Source organism: Pseudophryne corroboree, chromosome 1, assembly GCF_028390025.1.
Source record: "Pseudophryne corroboree isolate aPseCor3 chromosome 1, aPseCor3.hap2, whole genome shotgun sequence".
Taxonomy (NCBI): Eukaryota; Metazoa; Chordata; class Amphibia; order Anura; family Myobatrachidae; genus Pseudophryne; species Pseudophryne corroboree.
Genome location: NC_086444.1, coordinates 179,881,084 through 179,907,270, shown reverse-complemented (window position 1 = coordinate 179,907,270; position 26,187 = coordinate 179,881,084). Strand labels below are relative to the sequence as shown.

Genomic DNA, 26,187 nt, shown 5'->3' with positions numbered 1-26,187 from the left:
GCTCTATGCAAATATCAATCTACATATTTGTTTTCCTATTTAGCAATTATCACATGTAAGGGGGTTATTCAGAGTTGGTAGCATTTTTTACTAAAATAGCAAAAACTGCTACTGATAAAATCGAATGCTGGGGACCGTCTAGAACAGGGCAAGGCTGCCCAGCATATGTAGCCCCGCCCATCCGTCAATCACCATGCGATCGCATTCCTGATCGCCAGTGAAAGTGCACACATGCGCTATTGTGAGCGTTGCACATGTAGATTCCTGAAACATGGGTGTTTACGATTTTTGCACAATAGTGTCCGCCTCTGAATACCCCCCTAAGTGTACAGAACATTTTGGCTTTCCTTTTATCCAATCAATCAGTCGATTTATTTTTATATTATTTTACCAATACATTTTCCCGCAGCACGCTTGTGTCGGCCGTAACCACCTTTACTGTTCTTGCTGCAGAATATATTGACAACATGTTTTGGTCAACAAATGCTTCAGTGACAAAATACTCTGTAGTTTCAAATAAAGTGTTTAAGGATCTTCCGTCTCCAGAGTAACTGTGTTGCACAAGAGTTTATTTTACAATGTCTTTATCTGGGGAGTAATTTCTTGGAAACTGTGTTTAATGTGAAATCAAAATTACAGAAATACACAAAGGGAAACAATGGTCAATTATGCAGCTAATGAGAAACAGATGCACACTGCTGAATGCTTAGTCTACAGTACTCTGGCTGTCGTAGTTCATAGAACTCTAGCCCGCTGCCTCGGAGGGGCTCCCTCTCATCTTCCAAGTAACTGTCTTTTGTCTTAGGAAAGTAGGTGGCAGAACATTTCCTCTGATAGTGTCTGTCCATCGATTTCAGATGGATCAGCATATGGAGGGCATAGGCCAGGACTAATAGCAAAATGAGTGACATTACAAGACCCATAAGAATGGCTGGTGAAAAGTAGGTTGAACAGTCTTTGGCATATGAAAACTCTCCGTCTTCTATGTTAAATCCTTGTATCTGCAACAACAAATATGTAACATTACTTACAGTATATAGATACCTGATGACACTGACATCAGTGATTACATTATTGTGGGGGACAACGCTTTCTGCTTTTATAAGAACGACGCTTACATAAACCTAAAAAAGGACTGCCGTCATAATATAACCTGTAGAGAGATACTTTACCATCACTGACTACCAGTCAGGGTCCAGTAATATAATAATAATAATAATAATAATAATAATATTAATAATAACAACAACAGAATGATAATGATGGAAGAGCAGTATTATGTCAGGAAAGTATTCCTGTAGTTGATATAAGTGCAGCTAGCCCAACCATACAGGATGTAGCCAGCCTCAGCTTACCCGTGATGCTTACACGTGCGCACATATAACGGGAGCAACAAGCTGTGCCCGGCTGCGACTATCCATATCAGCGATTGCATAGTGTGAAGCCTGTAGGCTGTGGATGTGAATATACACACGTGCCCGTGAACATGTGAGCACAGCGCCAAACAAGTTCCGGGTGTGATTAGCCGCAGCCACAATGAGTGTGGGTAAATCTGTACTTTTATTTTGAACTTTCATTCTTTTCATTGTACTTTCATCTTGAAATTTCCTGTTTGTTATGTGTATTGTAGGAGATCAGAATTAAAACTTGCACAAAATAAACAAATACAATATTTTAAGCCCTTTGCTCTATTGCCTCAGAAGGAGGAGGAATAATTGGAGAGATGAGTTACCTGGGAAAACAACAATGGACACATGTGATGGAAGAGGGAAAGACGGGGGAGTGAGGAAAGTAGAACACGAGCGTTAGGAATACAGCAATTAAGTTGAATAACTGGAACAGAAAGAAGACTCTAAATTGAGAAATAAGAAAGTTCCAAGGAACATATAGGAGCTGATTCTAAGATGGGAACAAAGCAGATAAAGTAAGTAGCTTTGCACCTGGACACATGATGGTGCAATGGAAAGGGTGCAAATACACTTTTTCTGCATTCTGGGCAAATACTGGAAGCTTCTGCATGCAGCCCACAAGTGCTGGACATCTTTATTGTTACACTGTAATTCAAATAAAGAGGGTCATTCAGATCTGATTTTTACAGTCCTGCAATCAGATAGTCGCCGCCTACAGGGGGGGGGGGGGGGGGGGGTGTATTTTCGCTGTGCAGGTGTGCGATCGCATGTGTAGCAGAGCTGCACATACTGATTTTGTGCAGTCTCTGCGCAGCCCAGGACTTACTCTTCCAGTGCGATGAAAGCAGGCTGATCGGGACCGGGGCTGACGTCAGACACCCTCCCTGAAAACGCTTGATCCCACCTGCGTTTTTCCAGACACTCCCTTTAAATGGTCAGTTGCCACCCACAAACGGCCTCTTCCTGTCAATCTCCTTACGAACGCCCATGCGAATGGATTCTTCGCATCATCCCGTCGCAGGGCGCCGATGCCCGTTGCAGCTGTGCGAGGCGCCGGCACAGTGCAGTGCATATGCATGTGCAGTTCGGATCAGATCGCCCGCTGTGCGAAAACGCACAGCAGCGATCAGATCTGAATGACCCCCAAAGTCTCTCTGCACATTTTAAATCTGCCCCAACCTGCAAGGCAGCATAATTTTGCTAAGGTACAAAGTCAAGCTACGTACACACTTTGCCTAATTCAAGGTTTATTGCAAAAACAAAATTCTCTAGTCGGCATAACCATGTGCACTGCAGGTGGAGCAGATATAACATTTGCAGAGAGGGTTAGATTTGGGTGGGTTATATTGTTTCTGTGCAGGGTAAATACTGGCTGCTTTATTTTTACACAGCAATTTAGATTTCAGTTTGAACACACCCCACCCAAATCTAACTCTCTCTCCACATGTTATATCTGCCCCACCTGCAGTGCACATGGGTTTTCCCATTAGAGGAACATTTTGCTTTTGCGATCAACCTTGAATTAAGCCCACTACACGATATATTGGATGATGTTGCGATCTTTTGGATGACTATTGTATAGTGTTTACGGGATGCAATCAAAATATCGACAACAGAATCCTGACGGTCAGAATCCCAACAGATCCCGATGGTAAGTACTGGGTTAGGCACTAGGGAGAGGGTTAGGGTTAGGCTGCAGGAGGGGCGTGACAGGAGTAGGGGTAAAAATAAGATTTTACTTACCGATAAATCTATTTCTCGTAGTCCGTAGTGGATGCTGGGGACTCCGTCAGGACCATGGGGATTAGCGGCTCCGCAGGAGACAGGGCACAAAAATAAAGCTTTAGGATCAGGTGGTGTGCACTGGCTCCTCCCCCTATGACCCTCCTCCAAGCCTCAGTTAGGATACTGTGCCCGGACGAGCGTACACAATAAGGAAGGATTTTGAATCCCGGGTAAGACTCATACCAGCCACACCAATCACACCGTACAACTTGTGATCTGAACCCAGTTAACAGTATGACAAACGTAGGAGCCTCTGAACAGACGGCTCACAACAATAACAACTAGAGATGAGCGCCTGAAATTTTTCGGGTTTTGTGTTTTGGTTTTGGGTTCGGTTCCGCGGCCGTGTTTTGGGTTCGACCGCGTTTTGGCAAAACCTCACCGAATTTTTTTTGTCGGATTCGGGTGTGTTTTGGATTCGGGTGTTTTTTTTAAAAAACACTAAAAAACAGCTTAAATCATAGAATTTGGGGGTCATTTTGATCCCATATTATTATTAACCTCAAAAACCATAATTTCCACTCATTTTCAGTCTATTCTGAATACCTCACACCTCACAATATTATTTTTAGTCCTAAAATTTGCACCAAGGTCGCTGGATGACTAAGCTAAGCGACACTAGTGGCCGACACAAACACCTGGCCCATCTAGGAGTGGCACTGCAGTGTCACGCAGGATGTCCCTTCCAAAAAACCCTCCCCAATCAGCACATGACGCAAAGAAAAAAAGAGGCGCAATGAGGTAGCTGACTGTGTGAGTAAGATAAGCGACCCTAGTGGCCGACACAAACACCGGGCCCATTTAGGAGTGGCACTGCAGTGTCACGCAGGATGTCCCTTCCAAAAAACCCTCCCCAATCAGCACATGACGCAAAGAAAAAAAGAGGCGCAATGAGGTAGCTGACTGTGTGAGTAAGATTAGCGACCCTAGTGGCCGACACAAACACCGGGCCCATTTAGGAGTGGCACTGCAGTGTCACGCAGGATGTCCCTTCCAAAAAACCCTCCCCAATCAGCACATGACGCAAAGAAAAAAAGAGGCGCAATGAGGTAGCTGACTGTGTGAGTAAGATTAGCGACCCTAGTGGCCGACACAAACACCGGGCCCATTTAGGAGTGGCACTGCAGTGTCACGCAGGATGTCCCTTCCAAAAAACCCTCCCCAATCAGCACATGACGCAAAGAAAAAAAGAGGCGCAATGAGGTAGCTGACTGTGTGAGTAAGATTAGCGACCCTAGTGGCCGACACAAACACCGGGCCCATTTAGGAGTGGCACTGCAGTGTCACGCAGGATGTCCCTTCCAAAAAACCCTCCCCAATCAGCACATGACGCAAAGAAAAAAAGAGGCGCAATGAGGTAGCTGACTGTGTGAGTAAGATTAGCGACCCTAGTGGCCGACACAAACACCGGGCCCATTTAGGAGTGGCACTGCAGTGTCACGCAGGATGTCCCTTCCAAAAAACCCTCCCCAATCAGCAGATGACGCAAAGAAAAAAAGAGGCGCAATGAGGTAGCTGACTGTGTGAGTAAGATTAGCGACCCTAGTGGCCGACACAAACACCGGGCCCATTTAGGAGTGGCACTGCAGTGTCACACAGGATGTCCCTTCCAAAAAACCCTCCCCAATCAGCACATGATGCAAAGAAAAAAAGAGGCGCAATGAGGTAGCTGACTGTGTGAGTAAGATTAGCGACCCTAGTGGCCGACACAAACACCGGGCCCATTTAGGAGTGGCACTGCAGTGTCACGCAGGATGTCCCTTCCAAAAAACCCTCCCCAATCAGCACATGACGCAAAGAAAAAAAGAGGCGCAATGAGGTAGCTGACTGTGTGAGTAAGATTAGCGACCCTAGTGGCCGACACAAACACCGGGCCCATTTAGGAGTGGCACTGCAGTGTCACGCAGGATGTCCCTTCCAAAAAACCCTCCCCAAACAGCACATGACGCAAAGAAAAATAAAAGAAAAAAGAGGTGCAAGATGGAATTGTCCTTGGGCCCTCCCACCCACCCTTATGTTGTATAAACAAAACAGGACATGCACACTTTAACCAACCCATCATTTCAGTGACAGGGTCTGCCACACGACTGTGACTGATATGACGGGTTGGTTTGGACCCCCCCCAAAAAAGAAGCAATTAATCTCTCCTTGCACAAACTGGCTCTACAGAGGCAAGATGTCCACCTCATCATCACCCTCCGATATATCACCGTGTACATCCCCCTCCTCACAGATTATCAATTCGTCCCCACTGGAATCCACCATCTCAGCTCCCTGTGTACTTTGTGGAGGCAATTGCTGCTGGTCAATGTCTCCGCGGAGGAATTGATTATAATTCATTTTAATGAACATCATCTTCTCCACATTTTCTGGATGTAACCTCGTACGCCGATTGCTGACAAGGTGAGCGGCGGCACTAAACACTCTTTCGGAGTACACACTTGTGGGAGGGCAACTTAGGTAGAATAAAGCCAGTTTGTGCAAGGGCCTCCAAATTGCCTCTTTTTCCTGCCAGTATAAGTACGGACTGTGTGACATGCCTACTTGGATGCGGTCACTCATATAATCCTCCACCATTCTTTCAATGGTGAGAGAATCATATGCAGTGACAGTAGACGACATGTCCGTAATCGTTGTCAGGTCCTTCAGTCCGGACCAGATGTCAGCATCAGCAGTCGCTCCAGACTGCCCTGCATCACCGCCAGCGGGTGGGCTCGGAATTCTGAGCCTTTTCCTCGCACCCCCAGTTGCGGGAGAATGTGAAGGAGGAGATGTTGACAGGTCGCGTTCCGCTTGACTTGACAATTTTCTCACCAGCAGGTCTTTCAACCCCAGCAGACTTGTGTCTGCCGGAAAGAGAGATCCAAGGTAGGCTTTAAATCTAGGATCGAGCACGGTGGCCAAAATGTAGTGCTCTGATTTCAACAGATTGACCACCCGTGAATCCTTGTTAAGCGAATTAAGAGCTCCATCCACAAGTCCCACATGCCTAGCGGAATCGCTCCGTGTTAGCTCCTCCTTCAATGTCTCCAGCTTCTTCTGCAAAAGCCTGATGAGGGGAATGACCTGACTCAGGCTGGCAGTGTCTGAACTGACTTCACGTGTGGCAAGTTCAAAGGGCATCAGAACCTTGCACAACGTTGAAATCATTCTCCACTGCGCTTGAGACAGGTGCATTCCACCTCCTATATCGTGCTCAATTGTATAGGCTTGAATGGCCTTTTGCTGCTCCTCCAATCTCTGAAGCATATAGAGGGTTGAATTCCACCTCGTTACCACTTCTTGCTTCAGATGATGGCAGGGCAGGTTCAGTAGTTTTTGGTGGTGCTCCAGTCTTCTGTACGTGGTGCCTGTACGCCGAAAGTGTCCCGCAATTTTTCTGGCCACCGACAGCATCTCTTGCACGCCCCTGTCGTTTTTTAAATAATTCTGCACCACCAAATTCAAGGTATGTGCAAAACATGGGACGTGCTGGAATTTGCCCATATTTAATGCACACACAATATTGCTGGTGTTGTCCGATGCCACAAATCCACAGGAGAGTCCAATTGGGGTAAGCCATTCCGCGATGATCTTCCTCAGTTGCCGTAAGAGGTTTTCAGCTGTGTGCGTATTCTGGAAACCGGTGATACAAAGCGTAGCCTGCCTAGGAAAGAGTTGGCGTTTGCGAGATGCTGCTACTGGTGCCGCCGCTGCTGTTCTTGCGGCGGGAGTCCATACATCTACCCAGTGGGCTGTCACAGTCATATAGTCCTGACCCTGCCCTGCTCCACTTGTCCACATGTCCGTGGTTAAGTGGACATTGGGTACAACTGCATTTTTTAGGACACTGGTGAGTCTTTTTCTGAGGTCCGTGTACATTCTCGGTATCGCCTGCCTAGAGAAGTGGAACCTAGATGGTATTTGGTAACGGGGGCACACTGCCTCAATAAATTGTCTAGTTCCCTGTGAACTAACGGCGGATACCGGACGCACGTCTAACACCAACATAGTTGTCAAGGCCTCAGTTATCCGCTTTGCAGCAGGATGACTGCTGTGATATTTCATCTTCCTCGCAAAGGACTGTTGAACAGTCAATTGCTTACTGGAAGTAGTACAAGTGGGCTTACGACTTCCCCTCTGGGATGACCATCGACTCCCAGCAGCAACAACAGCAGCGCCAGCAGCAGTAGGCGTTACACGCAAGGATGCATCGGAGGAATCCCAGGCAGGAGAAGACTCGTCAGAATTGCCAGTGACATTGCCTGCAGGACTATTGGCATTCCTGGGGAAGGAGGGAATTGACACTGAGGGAGTTGGTGGGGTGGTTTGCGTGAGCTTGGTTACAAGAGGAAGGGATTTACTGGTCAGTGGACTGCTTCCGCTGTCACCCAAAGTTTTTGAACTTGTCACTGACTTATTATGAATGCGCTGCAGGTGACGTATAAGGGAGGATGTTCCGAGGTGGTTAACGTCCTTACCCCTACTTATTACAGCTTGACAAAGGGAACACACGGCTTGACACCTGTTGTCCGCATTTCTGTTGAAATAGTTCCACACCGAAGAGCTGATTTTTTTGGTATTTTCACCAGGCATGTCAACGGCCATATTCCTCCCACGGACAACAGGTGTCTCCTCGGGTGCCTGACTTAAACAAACCACCTCACCATCAGAATCCTCCTGGTCAATTTCCTCCCCAGCGCCAGCAACACCCATATCCTCCTCATCCTGGTGTACTTCAACACTGACATCTTCAATCTGACTATCAGGAACTGGACTGCGGGTGCTCCTTCCAGCACTTGCAGGGGGCGTGCAAATGGTGGAAGGCGCATGCTCTTCACGTCCAGTGTTGGGAAGGTCAGGCATCGCAACCGACACAATTGGACTCTCCTTGTGGATTTGGGATTTCGAAGAACGCACAGTTCTTTGCGGTGCTACTGCTTTTGCCAGCTTGAGTCTTTTCATTTTTCTAGCGAGAGGCTGAGTGCCTCCATCCTCATGTGAAGCTGAACCACTAGCCATGAACATAGGCCAGGGCCTCAGCCGTTCCTTGCCACTCCGTGTGGTAAATGGCATATTGGCAAGTTTACGCTTCTCCTCCGACAATTTTATTTTAGGTTTTGGAGTCCTTTTTTTACTGATATTTGGTGTTTTGGATTTGACATGCTCTGTACTATGACATTGGGCATCGGCCTTGGCAGACGACGTTGCTGGCATTTCATCGTCTCGGCCATGACTAGTGGCAGCAGCTTCAGCACGAGGTGGAAGTGGATCTTGATCTTTCCCTAATTTTGGAACCTCAACATTTTTGTTCTCCATATTTTAATAGGCACAACTAAAAGGCACCTCAGGTAAACAATGGAGATGGATGGATACTAGTATACAATTATGGACGGACTGCCGAGTGCCGACACAGAGGTAGCTACAGCCGTGAACTACCGTACTGTGTCTGCTGCTAATATAGACTGGTTGATAAAGAGATGTCGTAGTATGTATGTATGAAGAAGAAAGAAAAAAAAACCACGGTTAGGTGGTATACAATTATGGACGGACTGCCGAGTGCCGACACAGAGGTAGCCACAGCCGTGAACTACCGTACTGTACTGTGTCTGCTGCTAATATAGACTGGTTGATAAAGAGATGTCGTAGTATGTATGTATAAAGAAGAAAGAAAAAAAAAACCACGGTTAGGTGGTATACAATTATGGACGGACTGCCGAGTGCCGACACAGAGGTAGCCACAGCCGTGAACTACCGTACTGTACTGTGTCTGATGCTAATATAGACTGGTTGATAAAGAGATGTCGCAGTATGTATGTATGAAGAAGAAAGAAAAAAAAAACACGGGTAGGTGGTATACAATTATGGACGGACTGCCGAGTGCCGACACAGAGGTAGCCACAGCCGTGAACTACCGTACTGTACTGTGTCTGCTGCTAATATAGACTGGTTGATAAAGAGATGTAGTAGTATGTATGTATGAAGAAGAAAGAAAAAAAAACCACGGGTAGGTGGTATACAATTATGGACGGACTGCCGAGTGCCGACACAGAGGTAGCCACAGCCGTGAACTACCGTACTGTACTGTGTCTGCTGCTAATATAGACTGGTTGATAAAGAGATGTCGTAGTATGTATGTATGAAGAAGAAAGAAAAAAAAACCACGGTTAGGTGGAATACAATTATGGACGGACTGCCGAGTGCCGACACAGAGGTAGCCACAGCCGTGAACTACCGTACTGTACTGTGTCTGCTGCTAATATAGACTGGTTGATAAAGAGATGTCGTAGTATGTATGTATAAAGAAGAAAGAAAAAAAACCCACGGTTAGGTGGTATACAATTATGGACGGACTGCCGAGTGCCGACACAGAGGTAGCCACAGCCGTGAACTACCGTACTGTACTGTGTCTGCTGCTAATATAGACTGGTTGATAAAGAGATGTCGTAGTATGTATGTATGAAGAAGAAAGAAAAAAAAACCACGGTTAGGTGGTATACAATTATGGACGGACTGCCGAGTGCCGACACAGAGGTAGCCACAGCCGTGAACTACCGTACTGTACTGTGTCTGCTGCTAATATAGACTGGTTGATAAAGAGATGTCGTAGTATGTATGTATAAAGAAGAAAGAAAAAAAAACCACGGTTAGGTGGTATACAATTATGGACGGACTGCCGAGTGCCGACACAGAGGTAGCCACAGCCGTGAACTACCGTACTGTACTGTGTCTGCTGCTAATATAGACTGGTTGATAAAGAGATGTAGTAGTATGTATGTATAAAGAAGAAAGAAAAAAAAACCACGGGTAGGTGGTATACAATTATGGATGGACTGCCGAGTGCCGACACAGAGGTAGCTACAGCCGTGAACTACCGTACTGTGTCTGCTGCTAATATAGACTGGTTGATAAAGAGATGTCGTAGTATGTATGTATGAAGAAGAAAGAAAAAAAAACCACGGTTAGGTGGTATACAATTATGGACGGACTGCCGAGTGCCGACACAGAGGTAGCCACAGCCGTGAACTACCGTACTGTACTGTGTCTGCTGCTAATATAGACTGGTTGATAAAGAGATGTCGTAGTATGTATGTATGAAGAAGAAAGAAAAAAAAACCACGGGTAGGTGGTATACAATTATGGACGGACTGCCGAGTGCCGACACAGAGGTAGCCACAGCCGTGAACTACCGTACTGTACTGTGTCTGCTGCTAATATAGACTGGTTGATAAAGAGATGTCGTAGTATGTATGTATAAAGAAGAAAGAAAAAAAAACCACGGTTAGGTGGTATACAATTATGGACGGACTGCCGAGTGCCGACACAGAGGTAGCCACAGCCGTGAACTACCGTACTGTACTGTGTCTGCTGCTAATATAGACTGGTTGATAAAGAGATGTCGTAGTATGTATGTATGAAGAAGAAAGAAAAAAAAACCACGGTTAGGTGGTATACAATTATGGACGGACTGCCGAGTGCCGACACAGAGGTAGCCACAGCCGTGAACTACCGTACTGTACTGTGTCTGCTGCTAATATAGACTGGTTGATAAAGAGATGTCGTAGTATGTATGTATAAAGAAGAAAGAAAAAAAAACCACGGTTAGGTGGTATACAATTATGGACGGACTGCCGAGTGCCGACACAGAGGTAGCCACAGCCGTGAACTACCGTACTGTACTGTGTCTGCTGCTAATATAGACTGGTTGATAAAGAGATGTAGTAGTATGTATGTATAAAGAAGAAAGAAAAAAAAACCACGGGTAGGTGGTATACAATTATGGATGGACTGCCGAGTGCCGACACAGAGGTAGCTACAGCCGTGAACTACCGTACTGTGTCTGCTGCGACTGGATGATAAATAATGATATAAAAAATATATATATATCACTACTGCAGCCGGACAGGTATATATATTATATAATGACGGACCTGCTGGACACTGTCTGTCAGCAGAATGAGTTTTTTATAGAATAAAAAAAAAAACACCACACAAGTGAAGTCACACGACGAGTGTTTAACTTTTTCAGGCAATCACAATATAGTATACTACTAACTATACTGGTGGTCAGTGTGGTCAGGTCACTGGTCAGTCACACTGGCAGTGGCACTCCTGCAGCAAAAGTGTGCACTGTTTAATTTTAATATAATATGTACTCCTGGCTCCTGCTATAACCTATAACTGGCACTGCAGTGCTCCCCAGTCTCCCCCACAATTATAAGCTGTGTGAGCTGAGCACAGTCAGATATATAATATATACATAGATGATGCAGCACACTGGGCTGAGCAGTGCACACAGATATGGTATGTGACTGTCTTGTACTCCTGGCTCCTGCTATAACCTATAACTGGCACTGCAGTGCTCCCCAGTCTCCCCCACAATTATAAGCTGTGTGAGCTGAGCACAGTCAGATATATAATATATACATAGATGATGCAGGCATGCAGCACACTGGGCTGAGCAGTGCACACAGATATGGTATGTGACTGAGTCACTGTGTGTACCGTTTTTTTCAGGCAGAGAACGGATATATTAAATAAAACAACTGCACTGCTGGTGGTCACTGTGGTCAGTCACTAAACTCTGCACTCTCTTCTACAGTATCAGCCTCAGGTCAATCTCTCTCTCTCTCTCCTAATCTAAATGGAGAGGACGCCAGCCACGTCCTCTCCCTATCAATCTCAATGCACGTGTGAAAATGGCGGCGACGCGCGGCTCCTTATATAGAATCCGAGTCTCGCGAGAATCCGACAGCGTCATGATGACGTTCGGGCGCGCTCGGGTTAACCGAGCAAGGCGGGAAGATCCGAGTCGCTCGGACCCGTGAAAAAAAACATGAAGTTCGTGCGGGTTCGGATTCAGAGAAACCGAACCCGCTCATCTCTAATAACAACCCGATTTTTTTGTAACAATAACTATGTACAAGTATTGCAGACAATCCGCACTTGGGATGGGCGCCCAGCATCCACTACGGACTACGAGAAATAGATTTATCGGTAAGTAAAATCTTATTTTCTCTGACGTCCTAGTGGATGCTGGGGACTCCGTCAGGACCATGGGGATTATACCAAAGCTCCCAAACGGGCGGGAGAGTGCGGATGACTCTGCAGCACCGAATGAGAGAACTCCAGGTCCTCTTTAGCCAGGGTATCAAATTTGTAGAATTTTACAAACGTGTTCTCCCCCGACCACGTAGCTGCTCGGCAGAGTTGTAATGCCGAGACCCCTCGGGCAGCCGCCCAGGATGAGCCCACCTTCCTTGTGGAATGGGCCTTGACAGATTTAGGCTGTGGCAGGCCTGCCACAGAATGTGCAAGTTGAAATGTGCTACAAATCCAACGAGCAATCGTCTGCTTAGAAGCAAGAGCACCCAGTTTGTTGGGTGCATACAGGATAACAGCAAGTCAGTTTTCCTGACTCCAGCCGTCCTGGAAACCTATATTTTCAGGGCCCTGACAACATCTAGCAACTTGGAGTCCTCCAAGTCCCTAGTAGCCGCAGGTACCACAATAAGCTGGTTCAGGTGAAACGCTGACACCACCTTAGGAAGAAACTGGGGACGAGTCCGCAGCTCTGCCCTGTCCGAATGGACAATCAGATATGGCTTTTGTGAGACAAAGCCGCCAATTCTGACACTCGCCTGGCCGAGGCCAGGGCCAACAGCATGGTCACTTTTCATGTGAGATATTTCAAATCCACATATTTGAGCGGTTTAAAATGTGATTTGAGGAATCCCAGAACTACGTTGAGATCCCACAGTGCCACTGGAGGCACAAAAAGGGGGTTGTATATGCAATACTCCCTTGACAAACTTCTGGACTTCAGAAACTGAAGCCAATTCTTTCTGGAAGAAAATTGACAGGGCCGAAATTTGAACCTTAATGGACCCCAATTTGAGGCCCATAGACACTCCTGTTTGCAGGAAATGCAGGAATCGACCGAGTTGAAATTTCTTCGTGGGGCCTTCCTGGCCTCACACCACGCAACATATTTTCGCCACATGTGGTGATAATGTTGTGCGGTCACCTCCTTCCTGGCTTTGACCAGGGTAGGAATGACCTCTTCCGGAATGCCTTTTTCCCTTAGGATCCGGCGTTCCACCGCCATGCCGTCAAACGCAGCCGCGGTAAGTCTTGGAACAGACCTGGTACTTGCTGAAGCAAGTCCCTTCTTAGCGGCAGAGGCCATGAGTCCTCTGTGAGCATTTCTTGAAGTTCCGGGTGCCACGTCCTTCTTGGCCAATCCGGAGCCACGAGTATAGTTCTTACTCCTCTACGTCTTATAATTCTCAGTACCTTGGGTATGAGAAGCAGAGGAGGGAACACATACACCGACTGGTACACCCACGGTGTTACCAGAACGTCCACAGCTATTGCTTGAGGGTCTCTTGACCTGGCGCAATACCTGTCCAGTTTTTTGTTCAGGCGGGACGCCATCATGTCCACCTTTGGTCTTTCCCAATGGTTCACAATCATGTGGAATACTTCCCGATGAAGTCCCCACTCTCCCGGGTGGAGGTCGTGCCTGCTGAGGAAGTCTGCTTCCCAGTTGTCCACTCCCGGAATGAACACTGCTGACAGTGCTATCACATGATTTTTCGCCCAGCGAAGAATCCTTGCAGTTTCTGCCATTGCCCTCCTGCTTCTTGTGCCGCCCTGTCTGTTTACGTGGGCGACTGCCGTGATGTTGTCCCACTGGATCAATACCGGTTGACCTTGAAGCAGAGGTCTTGCTAAGCTTAGAACATTGTAAATTGCCCTTAGCTCCAGTATATTTATGTGGAGAGAAGTCTCCAGACTTGATCACACTCCCTGGAAATTTTTTCCCTGTGTGACTGCTCCCCAGCCTCTCAGGCTGGCATCCGTGGTCACCAGGACCCAGTCCTGAATGCCGAATCTGCGGCCCTTTAGTAGATGAGCACTCTGCAGCCACCACAGAAGAAACACCCTTGTCCTTGGAGACAGGGTTATCCGCTGATGCATCTGAAGATGCGATCCGGACCATTTTTCCAGCAGATCCCACTGAAAAGTTCTTGCGTGAAATCTGCCGAATGGAATCGCTTCGTAAGAAGCCACCATTTTTCCCAGGACCCTTGTGCAATGATGCACTGACACTTTTCCTGGTTTTAGGAGGTTCCTGACTAGCTCGGATAACTCCCTGGCTTTCTTCTCCGGGAGAAACACCTTTTTCTGGACTGTGTCCAGAATCATCCCTAGGAACAGCAGACGTGTCGTCGGAAACAGCTGCGGTTTTGGAATATTTAGAATCCACCCGTGCTGTCGTAGAACTACTTGAGATAGTGCTACTCCGACCTCCAACTGTTCTCTGGACCTTGCCCTTATCAGGAGATCGGTCATTTTCTTTGAAGAAGAATCATCATTTCGGCCATTACCTTGGTAAGGACCCGGGGTGCCGTGGACAATCCAACCGGCAGCGTCTGAAACTGATAGTGACAGTTCTGTACCACGAACCTGAGGTACCCTTGGTGAGAAGGGCAAATTGGGACATGGAGGTAAGCATCCCTGATGTCCCGGGACACCATATAGTCCCCTTCTTCCTGGTTCGCTATCACTGCTCTGAGTGACTCCATCTTGATTTGAACCTTTGTATGTAAGTGTTCAAATATTTCAGATTTAGAATAGGTCTCACCGAGCCGTCTGGCTTCAGTACCACAATATAGTGTGGAATAATACCCCTTTCCTTGTTGTAGGAGGGGTACTTTGATTATCACCTGCTGGGAATACAGCTTGTGAATTGTTTCCACTACTGCCTCCCTGTCGGAGGGAGACGTTGGTAAAGCAGACTTCAGGAACCTGCGAGGGGGAGACGTCTCGAATTTCCAATCTGTACCCCTGGGATACTACTTGTAGGATCCAGGGGTCCACTTGCGAGTGAGCCCACTGCGTGCTGAAACTCTTGAGACGACCCCCCCACCGCACCTGAGTCCGCTTGTACGGCCCCAGCGTCATGCTGAGGACTTGGCAGAAGCGGTGGAGGGCTTCTGTTCCTGGGAATGGGCTGCCTGCTGCAGTCTTCTTCCCTTTCCTCTATCCCATGGCAGATATGACTGGCCTTTTGCCCGCTTGCCCTTATGGGGACGAAAGGACTGAGGCTGAAAAGACGTTGTCTTTTTCTCCTTTATACAGCAATACTTCCATGTGCCGTTTGGAATCTGCATCACCTGACCACTGTCGTGTCCATAAACAACTTCTGGCAGATATGGACATCGCACTTACTCTTGATGCCAGAGTGCAAATATCCCTCTGTGCATCTCGCATATATAGAAATGCATCCTTTAAATGCTCTATAGTCAATAAAATACTGTCCCTGTCAAGGGTATCAATATTTTCAGTCAGGGAATCCGACCAAGCCACCCCAGCGCTGCACATCCAGGCTGAGGCGATCGCTAGTCGCAGTATAACACCAGTATGTGTGTATATACTTTTTAGGATATTTTCCAGCCTCCTATCAGCTGGCTCCTTGAGGGCGGCCCTATCTGGAGACGGTACCGCCACTTGTTTTGATAAGCGTGTGAGCGCCTTATCCACCCTAAGGGGTGTTTCCCAACGCGCCCTAACTTCTGGCGGGAAAGGGTATACCGCCAATAATTTTCTATCGGGGGAAACCCACGCATCATCACACACTTCATTTAATTTATCTGATTCAGGAAAAACTACAGGTAGTTTTTTCACACTCCACATAATACCCTTTTTTGTGGTACTTGTAGTATCAGAAATATGTAACACCTCCTTCATTGCCCTTAACAAGTAACGTGTGGCCCTAAAGGAAAATACGTGTGTTCCTTCACCGTCGACACTGGAGTCAGTGTCCGTGTCTGTGTCTGTGTCGACCGACTGAGGTAAAAGGACGTTTTAACGCCCCTGACGGTGTTTGAGACGCCTGGACAGGTACTAATTGGTTTGCCGGCCGTCTCATGTCGTCAACCGACCTTGCAGCGTGTTGACATTATCACGTAATTCCTTAAATAAGCCATCCATTCCGGTGTCGACTCCCTAGAGAGTGACATCACCATTACAGGCAATTGCTCCGCCTCCTCACCAACATCGTCCTCATACATGTCGACACACACGTACCGACACACAGCACACACACAGGGAATGCTCTGATAGAGGACAGGACCCCACTAGCCCTTTGGAGAGACAGAGGGAGAGTTTGCCAGCACACACCAAAACGCTATAATTATACAGGGACAACCTTTATATAAGTGTTTTTCCCTTATAGCATCTTAATATATATAATCATATCGCCAAATAAGTGCCCCCCCTCTCTGTTTTAACCCTGTTTCTGTAGTGCAGTGCAGGGGAGAGCCTGGGAGCCTTCCCACCAGCATTTCTGTGAGGGAAAATGGTGCTGTGTGCTGAGGAGAATAGGCCCCGCCCCCTTTTCGGCGGGCTTCTTCTCCCGTTTTTCTGAGACCTGGCAGGGGTCAAATACATCCATATAGCCCCCGGGGCTATATGTGATGTATTTTTTAGCCAGAACAAGGTATTCTCATTGCTGCCCAGGGCGCCCCCTGCAGCGCCCTGCACCCTCCGTGACCGCTGGTGTGAAGTGTGTGACAACAATGGCGCACAGCTGCAGTGCTGTGCGCTACCTCATGAAGACTGAAAAGTCTTCTGCCGCCGGTTTCTGGACCTCTTCACTTTTCGGCATCTGCAAGGGGGTCGGCGGCGCGGCTCCGGAACCGGACTCCATGGCTGGGCCTGTGTTCGATCCCTCTGGAGCTAATGGTGTCCAGTAGCCTAAGAAGCCAATCCATCCTGCACGCAGGTGAGTTCACTTCTTCTCCCCTAAGTCCCTCGTTGCAGTGAGCCTGTTGCCAGCAGGACTCACTGTAAAATAAAAAACCTAAAAACTTTTTCTAAGCAGCTCTTTAGGAGAGCCACCTAGATTGCACCCTGCTCGGACGGGCACAAAAACCTAACTGAGGCTTGGAGGAGGGTCATAGGGGGAGGAGCCAGTGCACACCACCTGATCCTAAAGCTTTATTTTTGTGCCCTGTCTCCTGCGGAGCCGCTAATCCCCATGGTCCTGACGGAGTCCCCAGCATCCACTAGGACGTCAGAGAAATACCGGGATCCGTCGGTACTTTGATCACCAGTATGCCGCTGTCAGCATCCTGAGTGTGGAGTTTGTGACTGCCAGGATTTTGTACCCAACCCGTGTACCCTCAAATCCAGTGAATGTGCAGCACATGACATGAGACCATAATACGGACAAGGCGGTGTCTCATGTAGCTTTAAAACTTTAAAACTCATCGCACAGGCGTGTAGGAATAGCTTACTTCCCTACAGGGTCATTCACTGTAGGTAACAGAGACGTGCAGTCAGGGTAGGCAGAGCCTCATACTCCCTGTCAAACTCCTTTTTTATAAAAATGAATATATATAACAGAAACATCCTTGTTTATTGTATTCCTGTTTATAGCTATCACTCACCAGCTTTGTGGAGACTCCTGGAGCTGCAGGAAGACGAGAGATGAGGCAGCGACAGCTCTGCCTCGGTTCTAAAGTCTGACACTGCTTTAGGGATGGCCACTGACCATCAATGATTAATAATTACTAATCAGCAATGGTTTACAGTCAATGTAGAATACTTTTGCCATCGATGGGGGAGAATCAGATGGTTTACCTCCATCGATGGCATGGCATAACCACCCCCCAACACCTGCACAGCACCACCCCATAATCTGTTTAACCCACGGGCCAGTCAATGAAAGAAATGGGATGACCATCGGTTGTGGAAACCATCAATGGTCACCCATTACACAGTTGGCAGCCATCGATGGTCACTTACCATATCGACATTGACATGGTCACATACCATATCGACACACCGATGACCACCCCTACAATGCTTTGCAGAGCTGAGTGCGGGGCGACACCATAGCCAGTAACGCTGCACAGAAAGGAAGCTAATAGAGGCATACCTATGAGTGTGGGGACGGGCCTTGTGCCCTGAGGGTCACTTGGATGTGTCATGTGACCAGGAAGTGCACTGCAGTCAGTAGCAGCAAGAGAAGACACAGGGACGGAGGTAGTAGACTCTGGGGGACATTTACTAAGCAGTGATAAGAGCGGAGAAGTGAGCCAATGGAGAAGTTGCCCATGGCAACCAATCAGCACTGAAATAACATGTATAATTTGCATACTATTAAATTATACAGAGCTGCTGATTGGTTGATGGAGCAACTTCTCCACTGGCTCACTTCTCCGCTCTTATCACTACTTAGTAAATGTCCCCCTTAGGGGTCTATTTACTAAGCCTTAGATGGAGATAAAGTCACTGGAGATAAAGTACCAGCCAATTGGCTTCTAACTGTCATTTTTCAAACGCAGCCTGTGGCATAGCAGTTAGGAGCCGATTGGCTGGTAATTTATCTCCAGCGGCTTTATCTCCATCCAAGGCTTAGTAAATAGACCCCTTAATGGACACAGTAGCTTAGTGTAGTGAGGGGAGAGTTACGGTGAGTAGAGGGTGAGACAGGCTACCAGCTTTCAGACCCATCACCATGTGCGCTTCCCCTACCATTCACCTCACCACATGTCAATGGTAGGGAATACAGGCAAAGCTGACCTGTTTTCACTATCTCAGGGGGGCCCCAAATAATGGGGTTTTGTGCTATATTGTACTTCTGCTCAACCTGGAGCAACCTAATGCTGGCATTGTCATTTTTGGGGGAACTATAATCCCCCACTCATTTTGCTGACACCAGCCTAAAGTGGCAGCACTAGAGCTGTTTTAACTTTCTTAGGATGCACAAGTTTTATTTTTTAAATGTATTACTTTTTTCTCCTGTCAACCCTACATCAGTCATCAGGTACATGGAACTTGGTCTACACTAGTCCACCTCTACCCTCCCCTGGTCTGTCTCCATAAGTGTTGAGAGACACAATGAACAGATACCTACCTTTACTGCACATAGGTCCAACTCAACACCAGCCTCTTAACATGAACCTATATGTTTTAAAACCAAAGTGAGACATCAGGATGACAGTCCTCTTTGGTAACATCATTGCCTGGAGGATACAACTGTAACATCAGGGTAATATAATGCTTGGCAGTTGATAGTATAGCAGGAAGGCCTCGTTAATCTAAACGCTCTCAGGCTTTCAATATGTATATGTTAAATGTACACAAATGTATTACTATAAGCGTTTCTTTATTCTTATTACTCTTATTACTTTTCATCTACTTTCATGTTCTTGTAAAAAATATATATCTTTTATGTCCAGCAACTTAACCTTTTTTATTACCTGAAAATCCAGGAAAGTGACATCCCACAGTCTAGATCTGTCATCCGCAGAGCTGGGGACTAGCAATGCATCGTATTTCTGCAGACTGCTGACGTGCTGACAGTGGTAGGAATAGCTGATCGGGGCAAATATTCTTGTGGTATTGAATGTTGCTTGTACAGAATGGTTGAACAGGATCTGGACGCTTTGCAGTTTATACCAGTTTTGAACTGAAAGTTTGTAGTAACTTTTTACTAATAAAAATCTAAAAGAAAAGATTGATATTATATAAGTAGATATAATGATATAATGTGCTACTTTCTGCTATACGTGCTTTCTATGTGTTTAATGGAATAAACTCTGGGTGTAAGTAAACGTGGGTGTAGCTGAAGAGTGATTTTCTCTAATGAACAGATAAACGTGTGATGCAAAGGGACAAATATACAGTACTGTATGTTAACATAACAGTGCTCCCAGAAACTACTGCAGCACTGTGACCTAATACATTACAATGATTACACCAGCCCAGTGACCCAACTTTTGTACCAATCTTGTTCATCCCCAAATTATGCCAGCCTTCTTCTTCTACATATTCTAGCAGCCCTATGTCCCCCACATATCATATCAGCACTGTGGCCCAACACATCATATCAGCACTGTGCCCCCATACATCATATCAGCACTGTGCCCCCATACATCATATCAGCACTGTGCTCCCAAACATCATATCAGCACTGTGGCCGCCTAATACATCATATCACCACTGTGCCCCAACACATCATATCAGTACTGCACCCCCACACATCATCTCAGCGCTGTGCCCCATACATCATATCAGCACTCTGTACCCACACATCATCTTAGCACTGTGTCCCCACACATCATATTAGCACTGTGTCCCCACACATCATCTCAGCACCATGTCCCCATCATATCAGCACTGTATCCCCACACATCATCTCAGCACTGTGTCCTCACGCATCATATCAGCACTATGCCCCCACACATCATCTCAGTACTGTGGCCCCATACATCATATCAGCACTGTGCCCCCACACATCATATCAGCACTGTGGCCGCCTAATACATCATATCACCACTGTGCCCCAACACATCATATCAGTACTGCACCCCCACACATCATCTCAGCGCTGTGCCCCATACATCATATCAGCGCTCTGTACCCACACATCATCTTAGCACTGTGTCCCCACACATCATATTAGCACTGTGTCCCCACACATCATCTCAGCACCATGTCCCCATCATATCAGCACTGTGTCCCCACACATCATCTCAGCACTGTGTCCTCACGCATCATATCAGCACTATGCCCCCACACATCATCTCAGTACTGTGGCCCCATACATCATATCAGCATTGTGCCCCCACACATCATCTCAGTACTGTGCCCTCATACATCATATCAGCGCTGTGTCCCCGCATATTATATCAGCACTGCATTCCCACACATTATATCAGCCCTGTGCCCCCACACATCATATCAGCGCTGCATTCCCACACATCATATCAGCCCTGTGCCCCTACACATCATATCAGCTGTGTCCCCACACATCATATTAGCCCTGTGCCCCCACACATTATAGCTGCACTCTGCCCTCACACATCATATCAGCCCTGTGCCCCCACACATTATAGCTGCACCGTGCCCCCCACACATAATATCAATGTTGCGTCCCACTCACCACTCATCATATCAGCACTGTGTCCCCACACATCATATCAGTGCCGTGTCCCCACATATTATAGCTGCACTGTGTCCCCACACTTTATAGCAGTGCTATGCCTGCATACATTATACAAGGCTTGTACAACATTACCACCCCTGTTTCACCACTCACTATAACTTCCTGTACTGGTCATGGTTGTGATGCCGGCAGGAGCTAGTACACGCTATAGCAGAGATTTTCAACCTTTTACAACTCGCGGCACACTGAACAAGATCTAAATATTGCCAAGGCACACTCAAAGATAATGGTGATGCATGGTGCAGTTGCATGTCCTAGGATGTCATGTCACAGCTTCTCCATAGGTAACGCCTGAGCCACATCTGAGAACGCCAGAAGAGCCCAACACTGCCCGGGCCCAAAATTAGAATGGGCTCTGTAACCACTAACCCCACCAGTATTGATTGTTTCATGGCTTCAGTAGCAGCAAAACACTATATGGATCTAGCTCTGCTTCTATGGCGGCACACCTGGAGACTGCTCAGGGCACACTAGTGTGCCACGACACAGTGGTTGAAAAACACTGCGCTATAGGGTGCACCTACCACATCACTGACGCTGCAACCAGATCTGGAATAGAACAAAGACTGAATTTACTCCTAATCCTATACTAATAAACTGCCTATTGTCATTTCAGTATGGATCTTTAGACAGCTGTCTCCTCCGCCTGGCCCTCGATTTGCAATACGTCAGAATGTGTGGTGCAAATCCAATCCTTTTTAATTCATTGTGCTGAACTTTTTTTTTGTAGACTCAAGAAAGAACATACAATTAAGGGGGTCATTCCGAGCTGATCGTAGCAGTTTAGCACAGCTACAATCATGTTACCAGACATGCGGGGGGACGCCCAGCAAAGGGCTAGTCCGCCCTGCATGTCTGTCCGCCCCCCCCCCCCCCACCCTCCCCACAAGTACAAAAGCATCGCACAGCGGCGATGCTTTTGTACTTGTTGAGTAACTTCCGGCCAGCGCAGCTCCTGCGGCTGGCCGGGAGTTGCTCGTCGCTGCCCCAGGTCGCAGCGGCTGCGTGTGACGTCACGCAGCTGCTGCGGCCTGCCCCCCACACAGTCCAGCCACGCCTGCGTTGGCCGGACCGCACCCCCAAAACGGTGGCCTAACGCCGCCGTGCCGCCATCTCCCGCCCAGCGACCGCCTCTGCCTGGCATGCACAGTTCCGTCCCGATCGCTGCGAACAACTGCAGCGAGCGATCGGGTCGGAATGACCCCCTAAGTCTTTGCCAGTCAAATGGTTTCCATAGCTTTAAATAATAAGAGACAAACTGAAGTGTACAGTCTTAAGTTCTGGCATGGTAAGGAAACTTTTTCATTTATGTTTCACATTGTTTAAACATTTACACTATTGAATCAACTTTCATATCCTCTCATATTGCAAAGCACATGGACACTGCTGGAATCTAGGGCAGCTACTGCTTTTCTGCCGCACTTGGGCACATTAGAGTGCTTAGAAAATGCTCAGTAAGTCTGTAATACATGAAGCTTAGAGCATTTCTAGAGCAGAAGAATAACAGGCTATATACCACTAATCTGCTTCAGAACGCCACATCTTTCCAGCTGAATAACTCTGGGGCCATTTAATAAAACTTGTGTGACAGCAAACTTTATACAGTCAGTCTTTGATTTCTCACAGTTTTAGTAAGTACAAACATGGCTTATTGGGATATTAAAGAATAGATTAGTTTTCAGCCTCAAATCTCAGTCTAAAATCATTCCGGAATGTACATGTGTTCTGCCTGAATGTGTAGTGTTTCAATCCTGCTCACCTGTAGACAATCTTTCAGAACCCTGGTATCTGTGTGTCATTAGAAAGGGACCTAATGTATTCTAACTGCTAATCCCCTCGATTGTGACCTGTCGCCAGGTGTTGGTTGGGGCCAGGGGTGGATTGGGAACTGAAAGTGGCCCTGGAGAAATTGTAGAAGTGGGCAGCACCAGAAGTATACCGTGTAACCATGGCGATCCCTATGGCCAATCCGCCCCTGGCGACAGCACCAACACTCACATGTCAACAAACAAAACAGCCCCCCCCCCCCATGCACATCAGCCCACTGGGAACCTTCCCTGGGGTCCCTATGGCCAATCCGCCCCTGGTTGCGGCTGCATAGATGGAGCACAGATTCTGAATCGCTGGCAGAGGCAAGTACACAGAAACCAGCTAAGGCTGTGAATGTTGGGGGTGAGTGATTACTCTGAGGAGTGGCATGCTGCCTCTTTATACATGTTATGTATTTTATTTATTATCTGTAGGGGTTTAGTATGAAATACCTACAATAAAAGTCCCGACGGTCAAAATCCCGACAAGGTTAATACCGACATTTAAAATTTTGACAGGTCAAAAAGTCGACACATTTTTTTATTGCTTTTTTTGCTGTGTATGCGTCTGTGTATGTCGACATAGGTTGACATGGACACTGTATCAGTGTACCGCATCCCCTCACATGGGGATTGTTGTGTATGTCGACATAGGCTATGTATGTCGACATGGACACCATATAAGTGTACCGCATCCCCTCACATGGGGATTGCTGTGTATGTTGATATACTGTAGGTCGATGCCGGGATTTTGACCTTGTCAGTATTTTGACCGTCGGGATTTTGATTGTAGGTAAATTGACCGCAACCCATCTGTAGTAATGTACAGTTGTGTTTTTATACATCTTTGCCTGCGATGAAGAGTCCTGGCACAACATGGCTACAGTATGCAGGGAATCGGTGTGCAGTCACAGGTAGCGGGAGTAAGATGCTCCCACTGCCCTACATAGGGAGGGGGAGTCTGCGACATGGTATGGGCACGGGTAGCAGGAAGGTATACTCCCGTTACCCGTAGTTACATGTAGTTTTCCTCGGCTGCTTTTGTTGGTGGGGATACGGTCATTAGGTCGACACCACTTACGTCGACAGTCATTAGGTCGACCAGTATTGGGCGACATGCATTAGGTCAACAGGGTTACTAGGTCAACATGGTCAATAGGTCGACATGTACTAGGTCAACAGTTCAAAACGTCGACATGAGTTTTTCACTTTTTTTTACTTTTTCATACTTTACAATCCACGTGGACTACAATTGGGAATAGTAACCTGTGCCGAGTGCAGCGGTAGCGGAGCGAGGCACCTTGCCCGAAGCATGGCGAGCGAAGCGAGCCGTGCGAGAGGACACATTGCACTAATTGGTGTTCCCGGTCACTTTACGAAGAAGACAACACCAAAAAAAGTTTTTTAAAAACTAATGTCGACCTTTTGACCTGTCGACCTAGAGACCCTGTTGACCTAATGCATGTCAACCAATAGTGGTTGACCTAATGACTGTCGACCTAAGTTGTGTCGACCCAACGACACATACCCTGTGGGTGTGTGCGTATGCACATACCCATGATTAGTAGCGGACTACTATAGGTACACATTGCAGCGATCGTGGCAACGCCACGCCAATAAGCCTTTTTCAAGAAAGATGTGTGAGGACACATCTGTAGTTGTTATTGAGTGTAAACTGTGGTTCTCACTGGGACACAATACACTATTGTTCAACATTAAATCAAGCAATTAGCCCTTCAATTGCAAGATAGACTTTTCAATAGGTTAGAGTGTAGTGTACAGGGCCGGATTAACAATGGGGCGGATGGAGCTGCAGCTCCAGGCCCCCCATCAAAATAGGCCCACTGCATCTACTGTACTGCGGCTGTAGACAGGAAACATTTTTCCTGCTACAGCAGCCTGCAATTGCCACCCTCCGACCACCTCCCCTCCTCCTGTGGCACCCACGCACAAAGGCCACCGCAGGCACAAACTTCATGGGCGGCGGAGTGGAATGGGTCACTAACCCTCCCTGCGCCGCACAGGCAGTGACGTAACACCAGTCAGTGTTTCCGCCTTTCTTCCGGAGTCCCGGTAGCTCCGCCTCCAGCCAGGTCATAAAAAAATAAAAAAATAAAAATAATAATCATAAAAATGGGCGTGGCCACGGGGGTCCGATGTTAGGCCACGCCCCCGAATTTGCTTGGCTCCTGGCGTCGGCGGTAGTCTGTGTGTGGCCTGCCCCTCACTGCTTCCTCTGTGGGGACTTGGAGGTGACAGGTACAGAATACATGTGTGTGTGTGGGGCGAGGGGACAGGCTGAGTGTATGTGTGGTGACTGGGATAACAGGCTGTATGTGTGGGGGGGGTGACTGGGATAACAGGCTTTATGTGTGGGGGGGTGACTGGGGGTAACAGGATGTGTGTGTGGGGGGGGTGACTGGGGGTAACAGGGTGTGTGTGTGGGAGGGGGTGACTGGGGGTAACAGGGTGTGTGTGTGTGTGGGAGGGGGTGACTGGGGGTAACTGGTTGTGTGTGTGTGTGGGGGGGGGGTGACTGGGGGTAACAGCTGTGTGGGTGTGACTGGGGGGACAACAGGCTGTTTGTGTGTGGGGGAGGGGATGACTGCGAGTAACAGGCTGTGCGTGTGTGTGTGTGTGGGGGGGGGGGGGGTGACTGGGGGTAACAGGGTGTGTGTGTGTGGGAGGGGGTGACTGGGGGTAACAGGGTGTGTGTGTGTGGGAGGGGGTGACTGGGGGTAACAGGGGTGTGTGTGTGTGTGTGTGTGTGTGTGTGTGGGAGGGGGTGACTGGGGGTAACTGGTAGTGTGTGTGTGTGTGGGGGGGATGACTGGGGGTAACAGCTGTGTGGGTGTGACTGGGGGGATAACAGGCTGTGTGGGTGAGGGGATGACTGCGAGTAACAGGCTGTGCGTGTGTGTGTGTGGGGGGGGGGGTGACTGGGGGTAACAGGGTGTGTGTGTGGGAGGGGGTGACTGGGGGTAACAGGGTGTGTGTGTGTGTGTGGGAGGGGGTGACTGGGGGTAACTGGTTGTGTGTGTGTGTGTGTGTGTGTGTGTGTGTGTGTGTGTGTGTGTGTGTGTGTGGGGGGGGGTGACTGGGGGTAACAGCTTTGTGGGTGTGACTGGGGGGATAACAGGCTGTTTGTGTGTGGGTGAGGGGATGACTGCGAGTAACAGGC

General features: G+C 47.8%; 1 protein-coding gene across 3 annotated transcripts in view; it reads right to left on the bottom strand.

Annotated features, from left to right (window-relative positions):
• Positions 1-552: 552 nt before the first annotated feature.
• LOC135059863 (V-type proton ATPase subunit S1-like protein) overlaps positions 553-26,187 on the bottom strand; it is a 237,895-nt gene continuing 212,260 nt past the window's right edge. For all 3 annotated transcript variants that reach the window (XM_063963940.1, XM_063963939.1, XM_063963941.1), the window contains 2 exons: positions 19,451-19,694; positions 553-1,001 (listed from right to left, as the gene is read on the bottom strand). In XM_063963940.1, the coding sequence (XP_063820010.1) occupies positions 675-1,001; positions 19,451-19,694 (571 nt within the window). In that variant the 3' untranslated portion in view covers positions 553-674. The remainder of the gene's footprint in view (positions 1,002-19,450; positions 19,695-26,187) is intronic.